At 38.2% G+C, this 19,784-nt stretch overlaps 1 protein-coding gene across 1 annotated transcript in view; it reads left to right on the forward strand.

Annotated features, from left to right (window-relative positions):
* Nucleotides 1-19,784, forward strand: part of ITGB3BP (integrin subunit beta 3 binding protein) — a 45,848-nt gene that overhangs the window by 21,587 nt on the left and 4,477 nt on the right. Inside the window, exons 4-8 of the mRNA XM_051999520.1 lie at nt 7,988-8,057; nt 10,826-10,904; nt 11,669-11,762; nt 12,738-12,788; nt 18,423-18,473. Coding sequence (XP_051855480.1) covers nt 7,988-8,057; nt 10,826-10,904; nt 11,669-11,762; nt 12,738-12,788; nt 18,423-18,472 — 344 coding nt within the window. The 3' untranslated portion in view covers nt 18,473. The remainder of the gene's footprint in view (nt 1-7,987; nt 8,058-10,825; nt 10,905-11,668; nt 11,763-12,737; nt 12,789-18,422; nt 18,474-19,784) is intronic.

Genomic DNA, 19,784 nt, shown 5'->3' on the forward strand with positions numbered 1-19,784 from the left:
AAAATAAACATGAATACCTTATAGACTGAATATGTAGATGTATATCTACATGCACTGAGTTGGGAATAGCTTTGAAGGGCATGAGTGCTGTATTTTCTCACTAAGATTACATATGAACTGAAGGGAGCATTCTTTTTACTATAAAAAGACTGGTCCCATGCTCACATTTGACATTTAGGTAGATAATTATTCCAACTCGTAGTGTTGAGCTCTTTTCCTAGTCATACAGAAACAAAATGGTGACTTTGATTCTTTACTGAACTGTGGATTTGTCTTTTATAACTCACCAGTCCTCAACTTTTCCTGATTTCTAATTCTGTTTATTTCTATTTTGAAAACCAAGTAAGAGAGATAGAGGGAAAATTAGGAAAAAAATTGAGAGTGGTGCAAAAGAAAATACAAAAAGCTAACGAAGAGAAGAATGCAAAAATTGGCTGATTGGGTACAAAAACTGAGGAAAATAAAAATTAGAATTGAGCAAGTGGAAGCTAAAGACTTTATGATAAGTCAAAATACAATAAAGCAAAATCAAAAATATGAAAAAAGTGAAATATCTCATTGGAAAAGCAATTAACTTGGAAAATGGATCCGGGAGAGATAATTTTAAAATTATTGGTCCACCTGAAAGTCATGATCAAAAAAATAAGATGGACAGATCATCTTTCAAAAAATTATCAAGGAAAACTGTCCTGATATTCTAGAACCAGAGGGTAAAATAGAAATTGAAAAAATCCACTGATCACCTCCTGAAAAAGATCCTCAAATGAAAACTCCCAGGAATATTGTAGCCAAATTCTGGAACTTCCAGGTCAAGGAGAAAATATTGCAGACATCCAGAAAGAAATGATTCAAGTATAGTAGCATGACATTCAGGATAACACAAGATTTAGCAGATTCTACATTAAAGGACCAGAGGGCTTAGAATATGATATTCTGGAGAGAAGCAAAGCTAGGATTACAACCAAGAATCACCTACCCAGAAAAACTGAATATAATCTATTCAGTGAAATAGAAGATTTTTAAGCATTTGTGATGAAAAGACCAGAGCTGAATAGAAATTTTATTTTCAAATACAGGACTCGAGAGAAGCATAAGAAGGTAATCAGGAAAGTGATGTCATAAGAGACTTAATAAGGTTTATCTATTTACATTTCTACATGGGAGGATGATACCTGTAACTCATTAGAACTTTCTCATTATTGTAGTAGTTTGAAGGAGTTGAATATGAAGGAATATTATTTTTTTTAAAGGACATGTGATGAAAAATCAGAGAGAGAGAGATGCTTCAACAAACAGTAATTCTGTTTATTTGAACTGATTTAATATATGTTGTATATATGACAAGAATTCATCTGTTGAACTAGAAAGAATACTTAGTATGTCTGCTTCATTGTCAATCACTTTGTGTTAGAATAGAATGAATATTTATCAATTGATGGAGACAGTCTTATGTTATATCCAACTCAAGAATGATTTGCTTATAAGCACTTAAGCTTATTTGAGGTTGCTGTTTTGCATAATATTTCAGAGAGAAGAGAGAAAAACAAACCTTTTTATGGCTGCTCCCTCAGAGGCCCATGCACAGGGGGAGTCTGGATTCTTGCTCAGAGAAGATTCTGTGGGAGCTCTTGGGGCACAATATTGTTTACTCTAATTTGGCACATTCTTGGACAAAGCACTGTCATTCCAGGGTCAGAGGTTCCCCAAATATTGAAATGATAGCCATACAATTTCTGATGAATCACTGTGTCTTCAAAAAGGTGCCACTTTAATTTGCAAATAAGGAGGATTTTCCCCCTACTTAAGTATTTTATTTTTTCCAATTACATGTAAAGAGAGTTTTCAGCATTCATTTTTTGTAAGATTTTGACTTCCAATTTTTTTTCCCTCCCTTTCTTACGATCCTCCTCCTCAAAACAGGAAGCAATCTGATATAGAAGGGTACGATCATTTTAAACATATTCCCATATTATTCATGTTGTGAAAGAAAAATCAGAACAGAAGAAAACCACAAGAAAGAAAAAAACAAGTAAAAAAGTGAAAAATATGTGCTTTGATATGCATTTGGTCTCCATAGTTGTTTCCCTGGATGCAAATGGCATTTTCCATCACAAATCTGTGGGAACTGTCTTGGATCCCTGTGTTTCTGAGAAGAGATAAGTCTATTATAGTTGATCATCACACAATCTTGCTGTTACTGAGTGTGATTTTCTCCTGATAGAACAATAATATTCTATTATATTCATATATTATAATTTATTCAGCCTTTTCCCAATTGATGGGCATCCACTTAATTTCCAATTCCTTGAGACCATAAAAAGAATTGCTGTAAACATTTTTGCCCATGTGGATCCTTTTTCCTTTTTTGTGATCTTTTTGGGATACAGAGCCAGTAATGGCACTACTGGATCAAAGAATATGCAGTTTTTAGCCCTTTGGGCTTAGTTCCAAATTGTTCTCCTGAATGGCCGGATCAGTTCATAACTCCACTAACAATGCTTTACTGTCCCTGTTTTCCCATATCCCCTCCAACATTTGTAATTCTTTTCCAGCATTTTAACCAACTTGATAGGTATGAGATGGTACCTCAGAGTTGTTTTAATTTGCATTTCTCTAATCAATAATGATGTAGAGCATTTTCCATCTAACTATAGATGGCTTTCATTTCTTCATCTGAAAATTGCCTGTTCATATCCTTTGATCATTTATCAAATGTATTCCTATGAATTTAAATCCGTTCTCTATAAAGCTGAGAAATCATCAGAAACATTGGCTATACAAATTATTTCCCATCTTTCTGTTTCACTTCTAATCTTGGCTACATTGGTTTTGTTTGTGTACAAACTTTTTAATTTAATGTAACCAAAATTATCCATTTTGCATTTCATAATTTTCTCTTTTTCTCGTTTGGACATAAATTCTTCCCTAGTTAATACCAGTTCATCTGAGGGGAGAAACTGAGGCTGAAAAGAGGAGGTTCCCAGAGCTAGTAAGAGGTAGAGCCAGTCGTTCAACCCCTATATTACACTATAATATCCTGTTTCATAGATGATCAAAGGAGTGTTGTAGGGCCCTCCCTTACCTCTACCCAAGGCACTGACCCTTGGTTATCACTGCCTGCTTCTATATTGATAAGCGTGAATCCCTCTGCTTGGGTGGGCAAGGCCAGTCAAATGAGACCACGGGTCAGGTCAACATGGAGTATTAAAGTGCCTACTATGGGCAGCCATCAATCATGAGTTGGTTTTGGTTCTCATATGTAGTGCTAAAATGCTAGAACATAATTTCTCATCTAGGGAGGAGAGGGACAAGTCTCAGACTTTTAAGCTTAATTAGAGTTCATTTAACATTAAGAATTAAGATGCAGTATGATTAGTAGAAAGAGTAATGAATGGAGTTAAGAGATATGAGTTTGATTCTCATTCCTAATATCTGTGTCCTTGAATAGTGGTGAAAATAAAGGGATTCCATTAGTCTCATCTATTTACTCCCTCTCCTTATGGACCCCAAATCAGGCTTGCCTTGGGTTCCAGATTGTGTGTGGCAAGCACAATTTGGCACTATGCGGTTGGCGACTGCACATCTAAACTTTCCATGTCCAACTTTTGGTTATCAGCAGTAAACTCTACATAGAGTGGGCCTTTATTGAATACTCTAATCATCACAAATTGATACTGATTATGTTTTCTTTGAAATGAGACAAGCATAGTACTTTAGAAAAGTTGATTATTTTTATCACTCATCATTAGGTAAATGCTACTAAGAAACAGGGCATCTGCAAACATATATTGCGCATCTACAATGGCTGAGGCATTGAACATCTAAGAAACTAGTTTACATTCTAGAACTTATGATTTTAATATCATTCAGCATTCCAAACCTATTAATGAGGCTCTGGGAAATAGAATTTTCTTTTATTTAATTTTACTTCTGTTAATTTTTACAAATTGGACAAATATTAATGGTTTGATTATTTATGGTTTGTTAATCTGCTAAAAGCTTACTGCTTTACCATTAATATAAGTAGAACACTTAATCTTAAACCCAATTATATTCTGCTTTTCCTTGTTACAAAAGGAAGAACTTGCAACCCCTTTCATTAGTCTCTTTGCTCAGATTCAGTGTGGGCCAAGGATCCCTGACCTAGTAACTCGATGAGGTAGCACAGGAACCAGTTCTGCAATGTGTGTGCCATCTCTCCACCACTGAGGGAGTTCCTACTACTTAGAGGGAAAGTGAAATCTCCTGTCTTCTTCCCCAGAAAACACTTCTTTAAATTAGGCTTTTTATTTAATAGTGGAGATGAATATCTCAAGATATTTTAACATCATGGAAGAGAGATAGTTTATTACAATGAGTGTTGTTTATATTTGTTGCAATGAACAGTTGTTTATATTTTAAAACACTAATAGGTATTTTGTGGGTAAGCCATAAAGATTTGAAAGACTAGCTTATGGGAGAGGGATGCAGTGTATTCTTGGACCCAGCAGACATCACTGAGAGCATGGGGGGAAATAGTAGAGGTAGATTTGGGATTGATATGAAAAAAATTGTGTCACAGAGCTATCTAAAAGTAGTTTGGGTTGCCTCCAGGATCTCGATGGAGATCTTTAAGAAGAGGTTAGATCCCTTAGGAGAATATTCAACTCTAAGTCTGTAGTTGTTTTAATAGCCTAGAACGTAATTCATGTATCGGTCACACATAAGACAGTAACATGTGCTCTTCACGTGATACTTGACTTAGTTGGTAAATGTTTATAAGCACCTCCTGTGTGCCAAGCATTGTGCTAAGTTTCTGGGGTACAAAAAAGAGACAAAAGACCCTGCCTTCAAGGAGATTTCAGTCTAACAGGGATGATAACAAGCAAAGAAATAGGTCCAAATAAGCTTGTTGATTGATTGATTCAACTAAGCACTCGATTAGACTACTGAATTTAGCTGAGGGTGAAAATCAAGATTACAGGCCTGGAGTCCTGCCAGAAAGTTTAAATATAGGCTGGATTTAAGAGGTTACAGAAGCATGTGTAGCTTTTCACAGCATGCAGCAAGGTCATGTATATTATTGTTGACATTTGTGTAGCTTGATTGAACAGAAGCAAACTGTCCACAAGGAGATGGTGATCCTGCATTAAAAGCAGCTGTCTTGTTTTGTTTTCTTATAGGAAGAGCAAGTCAGAATGATGAACGGAAGGGAAAACATACACCAACAGATTTTACTTAGAAACCAGGGGGTCTTACTCAGGGGCAAGGTGTTGTTTTTTATATTTTTGAACAACTACATTTGAATCCTATATAATTTAATTTTGTATTTAGAAGAGTTCTTCTGAGCAGGGTTCCTCCTTAAGCTTCACTAGCCTGTACAAAGGGGCCAAGATCCACAAAAAAGGTGAAAACTCCTTTTCTGGAGTAGAAGAGTCTTTGTAAAGATATAGTGAAAACACTATTCCTGATAATAATCTTCACTAAGAAGTTTGAAGATTATTTGAGAGAATAGGTCTTGCCATGTTAACAGTTTGGCTAATTTTGGAATCTGTCTTTTTAGGAGATTATAGAAGTAATAATTAGGGTGGGGGTGAGGGGACAAGGGGGAGGGAAGACAATCCAAGGCATGGAAGAAATTTGTAGACCTTAATACCAAAATAGGATGACTAAGAGAACGCCGGCATTCCCATTCCATCCCAGAGAGCACCCCCACTCGTACTGAGGCCATAGGGAAGGCACTAGTAGCTTCCACAAACCATGTTCTTGAACACACTTTAGCATCATGCAGGTGGGGAGCAGCATCCACGGGGCTGTCTGGAAAGCCCAGCTGTCTCAGAAGACCTTCAGCCCTAAAGAGGAAAGGACAGTGTGTTCTTGGCAGAGCACATCTTGGCAGAGGGGTTCTAGGTGCTGGGATAGCCGAGGTCGATGGGAAAGAGCTGTTCTCTGGTCGGACAAGGACCTCCAGAGGCTCCTCTTTGAGGCTGGGCTTGGGCTGGTTGCATTAAGCCTGGAGTACTGCTGTTTCTTCAGGAAGAGATCTGTTGGGCCTCCGAAAGTTTGGCCCGGTTATCACACAGGAAGATCTAGTGTATAGAGAATGTCTGGTACCCAGATTTTGGCATTCAGTGGGCAGAGTGCTCGCTCTGAGTTGGGCTCTTGCTGTATAACGCACACCTTGGAAGATGGACACGTCAGACCATTATCAAACAGGAGTAGGGAAGTAGACAGGACGCAATTACAAGGCTGCTCTAATGGCCCCAGAAACAGAGGGCCAGCTTCCTAGCCAGTGTTCTGCCGCTGTTCTGGGCCTCCAGATCATGGAGTACACTCTCCAAAGAACCAAAAGTTACTGTCGCACAGATAATGGTTTGTCTTAGGAATGATGGTCGGCCAAATGAGGAGTTATGAAGCCCAGGAGCAAAGGATGTCCTCAGCAGACCATACCAGCCAAAGAGGACCTGCTGGTCATGTGGGGAGGGCAAAGGCCGGGCAGAGAGGCAGGGTGCTCCGCCGGTGTCCTGGGAGGGCAGGAGTGGTTGTGGGGCTCCTGGGGACGGGGTGGAGCCCCTGGATATGTTTGTGGGAAATGTGGATGAGATGCCAGGGGGTTGTGAGGTGGATGAGGTAGCATGGGCACTTACAGGCTTGTTATTTGCCCAGGGAAATGTTGGGAGTGGGACATGACTCCTGTTGTTTAGCAGGATTTCTAACTCTTAAGAGCTTCTTTCCAGCCAAACTTAGAATTTATTTTTAAGAAAATTTCTGGGCCCCGGGTTGGTTCACAGCCAGCAACTCCTATGTTAGGTAGGTGGCAGCTTGTGCCATGAGCCATGTTTGTGGTGATAGTGGCCACGGCTGCCATCCATGGGTGGTCTCCAGCAAAGGCGCCAAGGTCCCCAGTGCGACTGCCCTGAAGCGCGCCCTCACACATGCTTGAGGCATTCGGCAGATTGAGTCTGCACACCTGGGCTTGGCATGGGTCCAAGTTACCTTAAGGAGTCACTGTAGCCCCTGTGACTCCTCCCAGCACTTAAGATGGCCCCTGCACATCCCTAAAGATGGCTTCCTTGTTACTATTTTGTAAATCAGGAATCCGGGCCTTTTCTACAGAGGTTCTTTGTCTCTAGGATTCATTTGTCTGCATTGCTAAAAAGGCCTGGAGAGGCTTGTTTTCCTTTCTAAAAGGAAGTTAAACTAATTTATTTTCTGTTACAAGTATTGTTATCAGAGAAGAAATACTCTAATAAATATTATATTTTATTTTTATCCTGAGGCCATTTTAAAAAGAAAAAAAATTTATAATTTTCAAAATACAGTAAATAAAAAGCTCACTAGCAGCTTGACCTTTGGTCAATTATTGTACTGTGGTTAATCTTGACAGCCATTCATTATGTATGTCTCTTATTTAATTACAAATTTCTCTTTTGAAAATTAAAAATAATTTCATCTAAACCATGTTGTTCTTTAAGAGAAAACTGGGATTTGAGAAGAAATATATACCGGAGGGCTTCCTGTATTTTCTAAGTAGGCTTATTATGATCTTCCTTCTAGGACAGCGTGATGTCCCAGCTGGGCCATTTATGTCTTATTTGTCTTTGCATGAATCTTTGAACCTTCTTGGGCCTTGTTTGGCAAAATGAGGACAGAGGGTAGTTCAAGGAAGTCTTAAGCCTCATCTGATGCTAATCTGGAGATTCCTGTTCTGGAAAATTATTATGTTGTCTGAATCCTGGTCAGTTTGAGTGCGTTCCTAATAAGTCTATTTGACTTTTTTCTTTAATGTATATTCCAGTGGAAATTTCACAGGAAAGATCCTGGGTATCGATTGAAAAAAAAAAATCAATTTGGAGCACAAATAAAAAGCAAATGACAATCGGAGAAGTTATTGACTCTGTGCCTTCTTTCTGTAGAAATTCCAGCTTCTTTAAGAAAGGTTTGAAACTTCCACCTTATCTTACACTTTCCCTTAAATGTGTCTTCTTATTTCTACATTGTCCCAAAGAGCAAGTAGAAGCTGATCAGAGCCACACAGTCCCCAGGAGAGGGCAGCCTCGAGCAGAAGACAAAGATGAGTAAGTCACGTCATTTATCTCTTTCTCTGGGAAGACTGAATGTTATTATTGAAGTGATAATTTAATAGAATTAATTTCCTAATAGGACAAATTACAATTAAGCCATGTTAAATGACAATATATATTTTCTTAATAAAATTTAACTCTCAGAGAAGAAAAATATTATTATTGTATTCTCTATTTATATGCTAGCTAATTGAATTCTGCTTTTATTTACTTATATCCTAGCTTATGGAATAGTATAATTTTGAGATTTCTTAACCCCAGATTTCAATGCTGTGGCGTGTTTACATTCTGTAGTCTTTTATAAAGAACTTTCGCATTTATTTTCTTGTTTGATGCCTGAATCTTCACCTTTCCCAAGGCAGAAAGATAAATATTCCACATGAATGAGTGAATGGATGAAAGAAGTAAACACTGATTAAGCTCTTGCTGTGTATAAAATACTGTTCCCAGTCCTGGGAAGACAAATAGAAAAGTAAAGACTGTCCCTGCTCTCACAAGGGAGATGATGGCAGAGGCAACACAGAAGGAAGGTTTCAGCTGCAAGTCAAAGGGAAAGGAAGGATTCGTGGTCCTCAGTGTCCGGCAGCAGAGCAGGTGGTCTAGCCTCTTGTCTCATGTCATTTCTTTTGATGAAATCATGGGAGTCTCTGATGTCGATCATTGGACCGGGCCAGCAACTTCAGTGGCTTAAACTTTTGTGTTGTGGGTCTGCAGTCGGTGTGGCTGTAACCCCTGCAGGAGCAGTGACCATCCCTGTGCTTCCCAGGATGATGGCTTGGGATCCTGGGATAGGAGCATTGGGATCTCCAAGCTCTTGGATTCAGGGTCTTGAGTCTGAAGGAAGATGGTGTCAGGTAGACTTATGCATCCCCTCTATTAATATTTTTTTTTGTCTTTGAACACATTAAATATAGTTCTTAGGGAAGAATTATGTCACATTTTTCTAACACTTACTAGTGACCATATATAAATAGTAGAAGGTCAAAAATATTTTTATCCTCATTTTGTACGTAAGAAAATGAAAGCCTGGGGCAACTAGGTGGTATAGTGGGTAGAGCACCAGTCCTGGAGTCAGGAGGACCTGAATTCAAGTCTGTCCTCAGACACTTAATCCTTCCTTCCTACCTACCTTCCTAGGCAAGTCACTTAACCCCAATTGCCTCAGCAAAAAAAGAAAAGAAAAGAAAAGCCTGAAGGAGTTTAATGGCTCTTTTTCTGAGATGCATTTATTTATTTCAAATATAATTATCTAGGTAATCTAGCCCCAAAATAACCTACTTTCTCCTCAGATATCTAATAGTTAGACAATGCAATCTTTAAAAAAAAAAAAAAAAAAAAAAAAACTTGAATAATCAGATTCTCTCACATCTCCATGTCCTCATAGAAAAATTGAATCATTCTCATTTTACTGTAAACAAAAACCAAATGATCCTCGAAGCTGTGCTTGTGTTCTGAAAGTGTAGTGTTTCCAAGTGAGCAACAATCTAAAAAAGAGCAGGACTGTCGGGATTCTCTTCCCAGAAAAATCTGGTACCATACACTGTATTTTTAAAAATTCTTCCAAAGGCAAGCCTTTAGTTACACGCCAATAAAGCACATTTATAAACAAACACCTACACACTAATATTTTATGTGATCTTCCATACACTTTATGTTCTGAGAGGAAACTATATAATACACTACCATTGGCATTTCCTCCGCTGGTACCATCTGCTGCTGCAGAAAACATAATCATGGTGACTTTGCATTTTCCAAAAGACTCATTTTTAAATCCTTATTTCTGGTGAGATCAAGTTCCTTTTGTCGTCTAAAAAAGATACCGCTTTTCTGACAAAACCACATAAACCTTGGTAGGAATGTATTAGTTATGTAAGCCATTTTACATAGGTAGGTAATACATTTATGTTCGACATGTAATCACTGGCCAAGATTCATCTCGGTTTTGTACGCAAGGGGCTAGCGTTGTTGTGTTGTAAAGATGCCTTGAGGAAGGAGGTTGATCAGAACATGGGTGGTGAGGGAAGAGCCATTCCATGAGGTGGGGGGAATCCCAGGTTGTGTCCTCATTGACACCTTAGGGCACAGAATCGGAAAGGGAGAACCTCCCTCGCCCTCGGATGTTCAGAGGCCCTTTGAAAGGCCTCAGTCTCCCTTTGCAGTGTTTGCCGTCTCTAACCAAGGCTGATTCTTGTGTTGTGTCATCAGAAAATGTCAGTTTCTGTCCACAGGCACGAATCGAGGGTCTCTTGTGCGCCAGCCTTGTAGAGCAAGCGTCATTCTTCATTCCAGGGGGCCTGCCTGTGCTAATTATGTGCTTTTTACCCTGTTTGGGGCTTGCGTTGCTTGTTTTGTCCCCATTCGAAGGCAGGGCCGCCTTAAGGAAAGAGATGGTAGAGGGGCAGTCTGCTAGCAAAGAGAGATGATAGAGGGGTGGTCTACTAAGAAAGACAAAGATAAGTGTCTGGGGCTGAATTTGAACTCAGGTCTTCCTCATTCCAGTTCCAGCTCCCTCCCCATTGCACCGTCAGCTAAAGTTGGTACATTATAAACTAGCAGCTTTTTGCCTGGGTTCTCCAAAAAAGGATGGGTGCTGAGGAGTAAAGAAACTTGAATTTGGGGGAGGTTGTAGAAAAGCTAGGAAGCTAAATCTCATGTCATTTCTAAAGACCAAGGAATGTTAAGAGATGTGAAAATGACTTAAGATGTTTAACTATATACTCCTACTTGGTATAATTTTTTGTTTTTGTTTTTTCCTTTTCTAGCATCATGATATTACTCTATACAATTGACAAATCCTTAGAAAAATTCATGGAAACATGGCAAAGTTTAAAACACTTACAGGTTTGTCATTTTATTGGTTATCGTTCCCTCATGTTTTATTTTAATCTTGATACTAGGAGCAGAAATTTTTCTTACATGGGATCATAAAAGAGAACTCAATCTAGCAGAGAGTTTTGGAAAGGAGAGTACATTGCATGATATTTGATGATAACTGTATTTTATTTTAACTTGATTTGTAAACAATTCTGTTAAACTTAATATTTTTATTTCCTGGGGTTTTCCCCAAAAAATTAACTTTTTGATAACTTGAATTTAACTACTTTTAGGTTTTCTGATCTTTCCTTCTCCTGACCTTTGTCTTGTCTTCCTTTTATTCAATTGTAATACATGATACATTTTCCAATTAGAGTTATTTGTATATGTATTGTATCTCACTAGTAAATACCATATGGATAGAGATACCATAATAACTGACTTTATATGTCCCCTTGTACTTTGCAATATTAAGTGCTTTTTAAAGCAGTTCTGTAATTCTGTCAGTGCTGTGAGCTCCAGGGAGGCCCTGCCTCCTTCAGAGCAGAAGGTCTCCATGACCGATCAGTGGATTCCCCCTAAAGCACTGCTGTGCACGGGACATTATCAGCTTTTTGGATGTCTCCTTCTTTAACATTGAAGAGTTTATGAATTCATATGAAGAAAATGACAATGGGATATTTTGTTTGGTCAGACAGAACACTGTACTATGTTCACCAGATGTGATAGTGATAAGTAGGCCCGTAGGCTCTTAGTAACTGAATTTTGCCATTTTTCCCCTTTTATTTTAGACCTTGATGGGCCAGCCAGAGCTGGAAAATCTCATCGGTGTTTCTTGTACATCATTGGACTTGAGAAGCGAATTGCAGAAAACAAGACAACTGAGTAAATGATCATTGTGGAATTTTCGTGAGCAGAAGTAGAGGGGATCCACTTTCTTCTCTTTTCCAGATTGTTTCTTAAGCTTTGCAGTTTGTGCAAAGGGAGATAACCCCTCTCTAATTAGCCATCTGGGGAAGGATTTCATATTTTCTAATCTCATAAAATTCTTAAATATGCCCAAATATGTCTTGATGCCATTGGTGTAATTCTCAGTGATGCAAGAATACTGTGGCTCCAGTTAAAATGAGAGGGAGATGCTTAATTACTTCCTCAGGAGAGATATGGCATTTCCAAAGAGCAAAACGGAAAAAAATCAGTCTTAGAATTGTAGATTGTGAAGGCCATTTCTTGTGGAGTGGGTGCAATCACAAAAGTGTTAAGAAAGAGCACTGCAAGAGCCCTTGATGCTGTCTTTGGGTCACGGAAGATTGGTGAGACTCACTTTCCCTGTTTGAGATATTGGGAGTGTGAAACTCGTCTCATGGCATGTTCTGAGGACTAAGGAAAATAAGGAATAGAAAGCAGACTGCAAACCTTAAGGTGCATTGCCCCTTACTATTATCATCCCACAGGATGATGGGTTCCATGAAAGAATTTCAGTGCTGGTGATGTTTTTTTCTGTCTGAAATATCAAATATGCAGTTAATAGAAATAATTGTTTAGTCAGTTTCTTGGTGTCCCAATAGCCTTAATTTCCTCTTGGTGTTCGAAAGAATTTGCAGCTCTTCTTTATCCAAGGAGGATTCGTAAAACACTAATCCCTCAGACCATATCTCCCATGTTATTGTGTTCCAAGCCCCAGAGATCTGGGACCCAAATCCCAGAAATTATGTGTATTAAAATTCTATATCTTAGATCTTCTGCCTGTGATTCTCCATGATTTCTTTTTTTTTTTTTCCCTGAAAAATCTACTCTTTCTGTGTAAGGATGCATGAGAGCTGGTGGATATTAACTTGGAAAGATGATTTTTTTTTTCAGTGATGAAAGCAAGAAAATGGAACCAGCAGGGAAAGAAAACATTACCAAGAGGTAAGACTACTTGTCCTTTCTCCTGTATGATAGCATCCCAGAATCACTAGAGGCAGAGGGAACAGTCATTCCCCAGAATCCTTTGGGATCTTGGGAAAGACTGAACTTCACATGGGACACCATAGAGATTCTGTGGCCTGAGAACTCCCTCTCAGACAATCCTCTTAGGTCCCGTTTGTAATGTCAGTTGGGCCACCCAGCAGGCCATTGGCATTTGGTGGGCATCGCTAGCAGAGAGGGGATCCACAAAGTCACTTGTAACCAGTGTTGGGAAATTTAAAAATCCTTGCTGACGATCCATCTGCGGAGTGCTCCTGCCTATGCACCATGCCCCTGAGGCACAAATGTGGGTTTTCCTGGCTAATGTCTATCCCCTGTGATCTCACATCATCTCCAGTGGTTTTTCTTTTTCTTTTTTTTTTTTTTGGTGGTTTAATATCTTTGATGAATTAGTCCATTTCCAGTTAGCTTGAGCCTGTTTGCTAGTACGTTAAGTGATAATATCACTCACTTAAACGTGAGACAGAGCTGCCCTACTTGTTCACTTGTCAATATGCTGGTCTTTGACCCAGGAAGTCCTGGGTTCAGCTCTCACCTTGTTGTTGCAGATTTTGTGGCCAAAGGCAAGTTAAACACTCTGAATATTTAATCTAAGACTGCCTGCATTTGTGGAGGGCATTTTCACACATATAAATAACTTCCCCTCACCCACTTCCACCCCTAGAACACTACAAAGATCTGGCGATCTGAGACAGAATTAAAAACTTCTCAGCATGGATTTGGCGTGTGCTTACAATGAGCCACCGTATCGAGATCTCATCCTACAGGCCTCCCCTTCAGAACCTTTGGGGTTCTAAGAGAAGAGTACCTTCTTTTGCCTGCATTGAAATCTGCAGCCTCTCAGTTTTCAGATATTTTTGAAAATGTTCCCTCCCACCCCCCAGAGGTCAGCTTTGTTTTGTTCAGTGGGTTATATCTGAGGTAATACAGTTAAATAAATGCTTTAGAAGTCTTTCTGACTTACTTTGTTGGTGCTCTGGCCAGAGGGGACACAAGGAGTTTATGCTTTTCTGAACGCTGTTGGTGAAGGAGTCACAGTGTTTCTCTGTGCTCTCAGACATCAGCAGACCTGAAGAAAAGAAACAGTTTTAACTCAGATTCAGAAAGCATCAGCTTCCAGCTTTTTCTTTATATATATATATATTTTTTTTTTTTCCTTTGATATCTCTTTTCTGTACTATGCCATTAAAGATTTCAAGAGTTATATGAAGAAATACCAGCTTGTTTTTTGGAAGACTTACTAGTATTGGGAATTATAAAAATTAGCTTCACAAGACATAAGGGGTTTTGCCATTTAACATAATTGTGAAGCCCCAAATAAACACATGGTTATTTTCACTATTCAGAGACAATCCAACAAGGGTAGAATTTTCACGGATTTATGGATGCTTGTAAAACATTTGTGGAATTACCAGCATCAGGAGAATTCCTGCCTCTGGCCCTCAACTTTGGGTTTTCATGTCACTTATTTACTTATCCATTTCATTACTGATTTGCAATTCCCATATGAGCAATAAGAAGAAAATTATGAAATTATGTTTCAGATAAGTTGGTACTTCTTAGTTCATATGAACAAAGTATATATAATTGGACAAAGGAAATGTGAATCTTCTAAGTGCTGTGAAGAATTATAACCAAATGAATTCAGTTTCGTGAGAATTGCATGTGGAGTGCACAGAATGGATTTCATTTCCAAATAGAAACTGTTATCAAAGAAGGATCATTTCTTTGTTTTTGCCAACTACAGTAGGAAGTACTCCTGACTCCATATTCCCTAAGAATGTTAACTTTGTGGCTATTTGGTAAACAGAGGAATGAAAGGTTCTTTGACTGTTGGGATTTGGATGTGGATTTTCATAATTATTTTTAATTAGTTATGCTGAAGATTTAAAACCTAGGCCTATTCTGTGGGTTGCTACAGATGGAATGTCACATTATCATCACATGGTAAGGCATGAAATTTATTTACTTTACATAAACAGCCTCTACTTAAAACAACTCGATACAAAACATTCCTCAGTCAATGGGCAGCATTTTTCTGCTTGGATATATTCATTTTTTTGTTAAGGACATAAAAAAGGGCTTCATTGTTTGTCCATGACTAGCACTTAGAGTAAACAAAATGTTTTTGATGAGAGTGTAAGCACATTGCACAGCGTTTGCCAAGAGATGAAATCTAGACCATCAGCTTCAGTCCAAAACACATTTTATCTGTTCTGAAAAGAAATGTGTAGGTTAGAATATGCATATCTTAAATGAAAATGGAAGGCCAAACTTTATGTTCTGAGAACAGTATTCTCAAAAAAAACTGTTTCAGCTGTTTATTATGGAAAATATTTTAGAATTTCTAGATCTCGGTTTGAAAAAAATTTGTCAGAACCTAAATGTCTTATTTTTTTTTTTTTTACATTTGACTTTGTTCTTTTTACATTGTAAAGAGAGGCTTAGTTGGTTGAAGGATTTTTAAATGTCCAAATTCTTCCATTATTCTCCAGCTATACTGTAGACTGAATATTGCCTTTTCTTTCCACCACCCACTGGAGTAGGTTTTTTTTCCCCCTTTAACTTAAAAATGTGTGACTCTCTCCCACTCAGAGCCTTCTTCAGGGGAAAAAAATCAGCCTCCGAGCTACACTTTTATTCCCATAAGATGACTCTTTGTTTCTTTTTTATGTGTACATTAGTCTACATCTTTTTCCAAAGATGTGCTTCAGTTGAAAAAAGCCTTGTTTTGAAGTTTTCAAGATGAATTTTGGAGAAGTAACCACAAAAAAAAAAAAAAAATGCCCTGCTCTAATACCATTATAGTCAAGTGTTCTTGGAGAGGAGAAATGAAAGTCTTCTTTTTCTGACCCTTCAGTATACATTCATGCACATCTGATGGCCTGAACCCGATGCCCAGGGGCGATGGTTCAGCTTCTGACTCGTACTCTGTTTACCAATGTTTTTGTAACAGATGTACAGATTATTTTAAAAATGACTACTTTCCACTTGCCCAGGGTTTTAATGAACTACTTAAACTGTACATTAATATTCAGCGGCTCCTCAATAATTTCTGGTCAATAATTGCTCTAAAAGGAACGTCATTTGATCATTTAAATAATGAGTAAATAATTTTTAGAAATAGCATTGGATTAGAATCACTTAGCAACAATTACGTGCAGGAGAGGCCTAAACAAAGTACTCCGCAGACATTGCAGATATCCAGGTGCTCTGTATGTGCTGATGACAACGAAATGGAAAAGAAAGACTGTAATAATTCTGACTGGTTTTCTCTGCAGAAGGTATTGATTATTTGTGTGTGGTGAGAGATTTGGAAAATTCAATTAAAGGACTTGTGCAAAGGTTTCATAAATTCTCCTTCTCCAGCGTGTACACAGACATTGTTGCGTATTAAATCAATGCAGCACTTCACAATATATTTTCTTTGAAACATAAAAATAAATAACATTTAAACAGTTCTGCTTACTACAGAAACAAATTTGATTCTGGGAGAAGCATTTCGTCATGTGCTATCACTGACTCACACACATTTGCCAGCTCTAACAAATTTTACCGACATTTTCTCCAGAGACATATCTCACATACTATGAATGTTTAAATGAGCAGACGGGCAGGAAGGGATGTCAGCAATATAAAAATTGATCAGTTAAAAGATAAAAGCATAAGTAAAGAGATTTGTATGGTAGTCTTAATAGGTTTTATTAAATAAAAATACTATAAAAAGACAGTAATGAATAGACCGAAAGCTTTAACTGTGCTTGAGGTGGAGAAAATTATTCTGCTACATTTAGGAGAAGATTGGTTTTATATCACTCGACAGGTGAACATTTTTTTTCCTGTTTTAGCTCTGTAAATGTTATAGAGTACTAGAACTTGCCCTCTCTCTGTCCCTACCTTCTGTTCTTTCCTCCTCCCCCCCCCCAAAAAAAAAAAAACTTTAAAAGATTAGACAAGTTTTTGGAATAGGTGGTTTATATATCTGTGAAAAGAACATAATTAAACTGGTGGGTTGCATAGTAATTAATAGTAAGGAGAGAAATGGAAACGGGTTGCATAGTAATTAATAGTAAGGAGAGAAATGGAGAAGCCATTGGGTTGATTTCTGACCTCACAATGAGGGAAAATTTTTGGTTTTATTCAAATCATAAGGTGGCAGGGGAGGGAGGAGGGAAAGCATCCCAAAGGAAAATCAGAATTTTCACATCAATCACGTTTAGATTAAATTCAGGGATGATGCAGTAGAAAGTAGAGACACAACTGAGAATGGCTGTATTTTTGGCATTGTTAAGCCTAACTTTCCGAAAGCATCATCTGCCTTCACCAACAGTAAAATTTCTAAACAGCTTTGCCATGGCTATGCAAAGCTGTGTTTGTTTAGCTATCAGTTCCCATTACAAAACTCTGTTTAGGCAGGCTTAGCCATACCAGTTAGTTATTCCTCCCATGGTTCAATTAGTCAGTAAGCCGAAACAAAATTTATTAAATCGTTGAATTAAGATCTTCCTCTATGAGGCTAAATCAGCCCAAAGTTGTTTCATACCATTACTTAAAAAGGCATCTTTTCTCATTTCAAGTGTGAATTAAAATCTTAACCTCCCAAAAGGTAAAAGTCCAACCAAACACTGATTTTTGTCATATTTTAAAGTGACTGTGATACATCATCTATGGAACAGAAGCTGCCATAAGTAGCATTTTAGCTTACAGGCTAAAATGTAAACAACTCACTTCAGCTCCTTTTTAAGTCAGGAATGGTTTGAGCTTTCCTTATATCCCCAACACTTACCATAGTGTGTGGAACTTAGGAGGCACTTAATAAAAGCTTATTAATTCATATAATGTTGGGGTTCAAAAGGGCAAACCAAAAGTTTGGGGTTACAGATTGGTGTTGCAAAGTGTTCCAAAAGAATTTGCAGGCTTGAACCCATCTCCTAATCAAGGAACAAAGTTTATTGTGATTGTGATGCCAATTGAAGCAGGCTAAGTTCCAAAAGGATTTAGCAAGAAGATAAATTTATAGGAAAAGACAGAGAAATCTGATTCTTCATGTCACTGATATGCTAATTTTATAGCTTACAGGTAGGTTTGAGGGGTAGTCTATTCACTATTGTCTCAGGAACTTGGTTATCAATGACCCAGAGATTATCTGACAGTCAGCAATATTTGTAGGACTATCCTAAGGCCAGGAGACTTTAGGATCATCAACAGACAGATTGTTAGAACAAGAGCACTTTAAGGTCAGGAGACCTCAGGATTACTGCTATATCTTCCCTAAAGTCTAGGGAAAGAAATACAAACTATATTATTAGATTCTTAAGGCCAGGAGAATTTAGGATCATTGACAGACAGATTGTTAGAACAATAGCACTCGATAAGGTCAGAAGAACCTCAGGATTACTCCTATATTTCCCCTAGAAGCTGTATCCTGTCATTACTACTACTCCGGAGTTCACCTTTATCAAACTTAGTGTTGTAGGTTCTTTATTTTAATTGTCATTTGATTTAATTGAAAATGTTTACTTCTCATTTTTGACAAGTCATTTTTAAATCACGTAAAATTCTTTTCCCCCACAGATTTTGGTCATCTCAACAGCTATGAATTCCTCAAGTCCATTATTAACTGAGGTAAATTTTTTTTTTTTTTTGCTTTTGTGGCTGAATAATGAAAAGTTTTCTTCTCTTTGGTTTAAGTGGGAAAATTGTTTATATTATTTTTATTTTATCAGAAAATACAGGTTTTGTCTTTTAATTGAGCTAATGCTATTCTATTGAGGTCGATGTAAGAAATTATGGTAGGAGCAAATCTCAAGCAGAAAGAGAAAGAATAGCTTTGAGAAACACCAACCAGTTTCAGAGATGGCAACTTTCTCATGAATAATTATAAAGGGATACTGGAATTGTAACAAAAATCTTAGTTGTGAGCTGCTAGCCCAGGACTGCCAGGTTACTTGTCAGGTGTGAGCTGTCAGTCAAATCAACTGGCAAAAATGGGTATCTTGTAGTGTCCTGTAAGAAGCAGCAAGGAGATTAAACAAAGGAGTCTATCTTTTAATGCCTTATAATAGTTAGAAGTAGCACAGCTCCCAAAAGCTATTCACTTGGCTTCAGTCATATAATTAATTTTTTTTTTCCACTAATGAATAACCTCTTTGAAGCTGGGTTCTGAATGGTGCTTTATTTTTACCTAAAGCTGGCAGACAGACCATAAAGCCTATATAATACATAGGCAGTAGATGTGAGGGCCACGTTTCAGCTCCACCTACCACAGACCTGTCTGACCTCCAATCCAAGCTTGAGGCAGAATTCAGCAGCGTTTGTTAATGTGGTAGGGAAATATCTGTCTCTAACTAGAAAGATGAATGTCACTTAAAAAGTTTATAAAGCAAATTACAGGAAATGGAAACTTTCTTAGAAAGTAATTTCTATGACTCTCACGTTTAGCTGGGGTTCTCACCCCTTTTCTTGTGTCCCAGACCTCTCTAGAAGCTTAGTGATATATATGAACCCTTCCTCAGAACACTTTCTTTAAATGAATAAAATACAATCCATAGAATTACAAATGAAAACAGTTACATTGGAATAGATATCAAAATGCTTAAAGAAAAAAAAAAGTTCACAGATGCCAGACTAAGAACCCTCGATGCAGAGGAATATCTGTTCTGCTGGGCCCAAATTCAGTCACTGCCCCTTAACCTTAACAGCAGCACTTAACCACGCCCTGACTGCACAGACACTCTGGGGGGAAAAGCAAAACTTTAGTCAGGGTCACATAACCATGGTGGCCAGCCGAGCGCCATGCCCAGTCAGGGCCATGGCAGCAGGTGGCAGGGGGCGCTCCTTGGTCTGGCCAGAGAGGGCCAGCGGCCAGCCCGCTGCCCTAGGGGAGGCTGGACTCTCTGTCACCACCTTGTCTTCAGGGATGATTGTTTCCTGCGG

The sequence above is a fragment of the Antechinus flavipes genome, chromosome 4 (genome assembly GCF_016432865.1).
Source record: "Antechinus flavipes isolate AdamAnt ecotype Samford, QLD, Australia chromosome 4, AdamAnt_v2, whole genome shotgun sequence".
NCBI classification, from domain to species: domain Eukaryota; kingdom Metazoa; phylum Chordata; class Mammalia; order Dasyuromorphia; family Dasyuridae; genus Antechinus; species Antechinus flavipes.